Source organism: Nicotiana sylvestris, chromosome 12, assembly GCF_000393655.2.
Source record: "Nicotiana sylvestris chromosome 12, ASM39365v2, whole genome shotgun sequence".
NCBI classification, from domain to species: domain Eukaryota; kingdom Viridiplantae; phylum Streptophyta; class Magnoliopsida; order Solanales; family Solanaceae; genus Nicotiana; species Nicotiana sylvestris.
Window position 1 is genome coordinate 146,033,639 of NC_091068.1, and position 3,848 is coordinate 146,037,486.

The window sequence follows — 3,848 nt, forward strand, 5'->3', positions numbered from 1 at the left end:
TTGAAGTCTTTGTAATAGAGTCATTACAAAGTAACTTGTAATAGAGTGTTTACAAGTTAGTGAAGTCGAAATCCTACGAGTGTAGGTCATGGTTTTTGTCCCTTTGAGTTGGTATTTTTCCACGTAAAAATCCCGTGTCTTATTTACTTGTTGTTTCATTAGCATTCTCAGTAAAAAACTCATAGAGGACCAGGTACTCTATAGTTTGGTGGACTTATATAATCTAATAATTGGTATCAGAGCAGGTTCCTCCTATCAGGCTAACACCTAGGAAGGATCTGTATGGCTACTCCACCAAATTTTGAAGAAGGTCAATCTACATACAGACCTACCAGGTTCAATGGACAATAATATGGGTGGTGGAAGAGAAGAATACATGATTTTATCATGGCTGAAGATTCTGAGTTATGGGATGTCATATCTGATGGTCCTTATGTCCCAACAAAGGTACTTGAAGAACTTCCATTCTCAATGCCAAAAACCAGAAAAGAATACACTGTCGCAGACAGGAAAGTTATGGAGAAAAAATTTTGTGCCAAGAAGATTTTGGTATGTGGAATAGGACCTGATGAATACAATAGAATCTCTGCTTGTGAAACTGCTAAGGAGATATGGAAGCTTTACAAACAGTTCATGAGGGAACCACTCAAGTAAAATAATCTAAGATCTATATGATCACTACCGAGTATGAACTCTTTAGGATGAAGGACGATGAATCTATTCAAGATATGCACACAAGATTCACCTCCATTATAAATGAGTTACACTCACTTGGTGAAACCATTCCTAGGAACAAGCTAGTGAGGAAAATCCTTAGTATCCTGCATAGTTCTTGGGAAAGCAAGGTGAATGATATTATTGAAGCGAAGGACTTGCAAGAGCTGACCATAGACGAGCTGGTTGGAAATCTGAAGACCTACGAGATGAAGAGGAAGATAGATAGTGAAAGAAGAGAACCAAAGAAAGAAAAGAACCCGGTACTCAAAGTTGATAGCAATGACTCAAGTGAGGAGGACAGTGACATGGCTTACTTAATCAAAAGATTTCAGAAGATGGTCAAAAGAAATGGAGGAATGCTAAAAAGGGGCAGCTCTAGCAAACCAAAGAACTATGATCTCTGTCATAAGTGTGAAAAGCCTGGGCACTTCATAAAAGATTGTCCTCTCCTGAAGCAAGAGTTCTCCAAGTACAACCCTGAAAAAGCAGCTAAGAGGAACCCGGTTCCTAACAAGGACTTTAAAAGGAAGAGATCTGCTGACAATGTGGTGAAACGGGCTCTTGCAGCATGGGAAGACTCCTCTAGTGAGTCTGAAGATGAAACTGATGATGGTGACAAATCCATGATGGCAGTTGAAAGTGAGGAAAATGAATATGATTTAATTTTTGCTTTGATGGCCCAATCAGATGATGATAAAGACGATGACAACAGTGAGGTAAATTTCAGGGATGTTCAGAGAAATCTGAAATCTTACTCTCCTAAGAAACTTATGTCTTTAGCTAATGTATTGATTGATGCCTATCATAGTCTTGTGGAGGATAAGGATGCCTTGACCTTAGAACTAGGGGAAGCTGAACAAACCAGAGATGATTTGGTAGTGTGTGTAGTGGATCTGAAGGAAACCATTTGTGAGTTGGAGAAAGAAAAAAGTGTCTTAACCAAAAAAAATGCCAACATAGAGCATGAAAGAGATGACTTAGTGGTTGTAGTTGTTGACCATAAGGAAACAATTGAGAACTTTAGTAAAGAAAAGGAGGCCTTAGTGAAAAGAGTGATTGAGATTGAGGAAGAAATAGATGATCTCTTGGTAGTAGTTGTAGACCTGAGGGAAACAATAGAGGGACTAGGAACTGAGTCTAAACCCGGAAATACTGGAAAAGGAAAAGAGGTAGCCAGTGAGGAACCCATTAGGCTTGAAAACGAGTTGAAAGTTGTGAGAACTAGGTTGTGTGTTGAAACTGATAAAAACAAGCACCTCCAAACTGAACTAGAAAGAGTAAAAAATGATATTGAAAAGTCCCTAAAGTGGACCTGGTCCTCAGAAGCTATCACTGCCATGTATGCTAATAATGGTGGAAACAGGCAGGGAATAGGGTTCCAAAGGGAGAAAATCCCTTGCAACCCACATAGCAAGTATGAGACTATACCAGACAACTGGATATGTGGTACCCACTTTGGGAACAATGGACATTTCAAGGAAAATTGACAAGCCAGGGTCCAGTCCTTTCAGAAAAATAAAGTGTTTGCTAAAAATGTATCTACTAAGAAGGGACAAGGTTCCACCCACAAAAAATGCATATTACCTACATGGACTAAGAGAGCTCTTATTCATCCTTTTGCCTACTACAAGGGACCCAAACTTGCTTGGGTTCCTAAAACTAACTCTTGATCTCCTTGTGCAGGGAATAGGAAAAGAAGCGGTCAACAATGGTTTATGGACAGTGGTTGTTCAAAGCACATGACTGGGAACACCATGGACTTTCTTTCACTAAAAGCCCTGCAAGGAGGGAGTGTATGCTTTGGCAATGGGAAAAAAGGATACATTCTTGGAGTTGGAAAAGTCGGGAAATCACTCACTCACTCTATTGAGATTGTGTACTATGTCAATGATCTTAAGTACAGTCTCTTGAGTGTCTCTCAGATCTGTGATAAAGGAAATAAGGTGGAGTTCTTGTCTAAGATATGTACACTTACTAATCTGGTAACTAGTGAAGTGGTACTTATGGCCAAGAGATACAAGAACAACTATGTTGCTGATTTCGAGTCCTTACAAAGTGGTGATCTGAGTTGTCTGAAAGCTTTTAATGATGACGCTGAACTCTGGCACAGAAGATTGGGGCACGCAGGCTTCTCTCTTATGAACAAACTAATTCAAAAGGACCTGGTCCATGGTCTGCCCATGTCAAAGTTTAAAGTACAGAAAGTTTGTGATGCCTATGCTAGAGAAAAGCATGTGAAGTCCTCTTTTAAGTCTAAAAAGGATGCAAGCACCTTAAAGCCACTCGATCTTCTGCATATAGACTTATGTGGCCCTATGAGAGTGCAAAATAGGGGAGGAAAAGATACATTTTTGTGATAGTGGATGATTACTCCAGATTCACATGGACTCTATTTCTTAGAACTAAAGATGAAACCTTTGAGGTATTTGTGCCTTTTGTGAAGAAAATCGAGGTGAAGATGGAGTCTAGAGTCGCATGTATTAGATCAGATCATGGAACAGAATTTGACAATGCCAAATTTGATGAGTTCTGTAATGAAAATGGTATTACTCACAACTTCTCAGCTCCAAGAACCTCCCAGCAAAATGGAGTAGTGGAAAGGAAGAATAGGACTCTTAAAGAAATGGCAAGAACAATACTGATCGACAGTGGAATTACAAAGAACTTCTAGGATGAAGCGGTCAACACTGCTTGCTACTTGGTGAATAGGTGCATGATCAGATCACTCCTGAACAAAACCCCCTATAAGTTGCTGAATGGAAGGAAACCCAAGCTGACTCACCTAAGAACATTTGGGTGCAAATGCTATGTTCTCAACAATGGAAAGGATCAGCTTGGTAAATTTGATGCCAATAATGATGAAGGAATATTTCTGGGCTACTCTTCTCAAAGCAAAGCTTACAAGATATACAGTAAGTGGACTCAATGTGTTGATGAAAGTGTTCATGTTATTTTTGATGATTCCTATCCCTCATATGAGAAGAGTGCTGAAGAGGATCAAGATGGAGAACCCTTACTAGTCTCTGGTGAAGTCATTGACATGACAAATGGAAAGGCAGATATAATGAGCCAAGTAAAAGAGCCGAGTGAAGGCAATGATGCCTCTTCTTCAATGGAACCAGGTACCTCAA

The 3,848-nt window shown here is 39.7% G+C and overlaps 1 protein-coding gene across 1 annotated transcript; it reads left to right on the forward strand.

The window, feature by feature from the left end:
• Positions 1-387: 387 nt before the first annotated feature.
• Positions 388-3,074, forward strand: LOC138883897 (uncharacterized). Its single transcript, XM_070164615.1, has 4 exons — positions 388-650; positions 701-2,163; positions 2,401-2,510; positions 2,640-3,074. Exons 1-4 carry the CDS (start codon positions 388-390, stop codon positions 3,072-3,074), a joined length of 2,271 nt encoding a protein of 756 aa, XP_070020716.1.
• Positions 3,075-3,848: the final 774 nt, after the last annotated feature.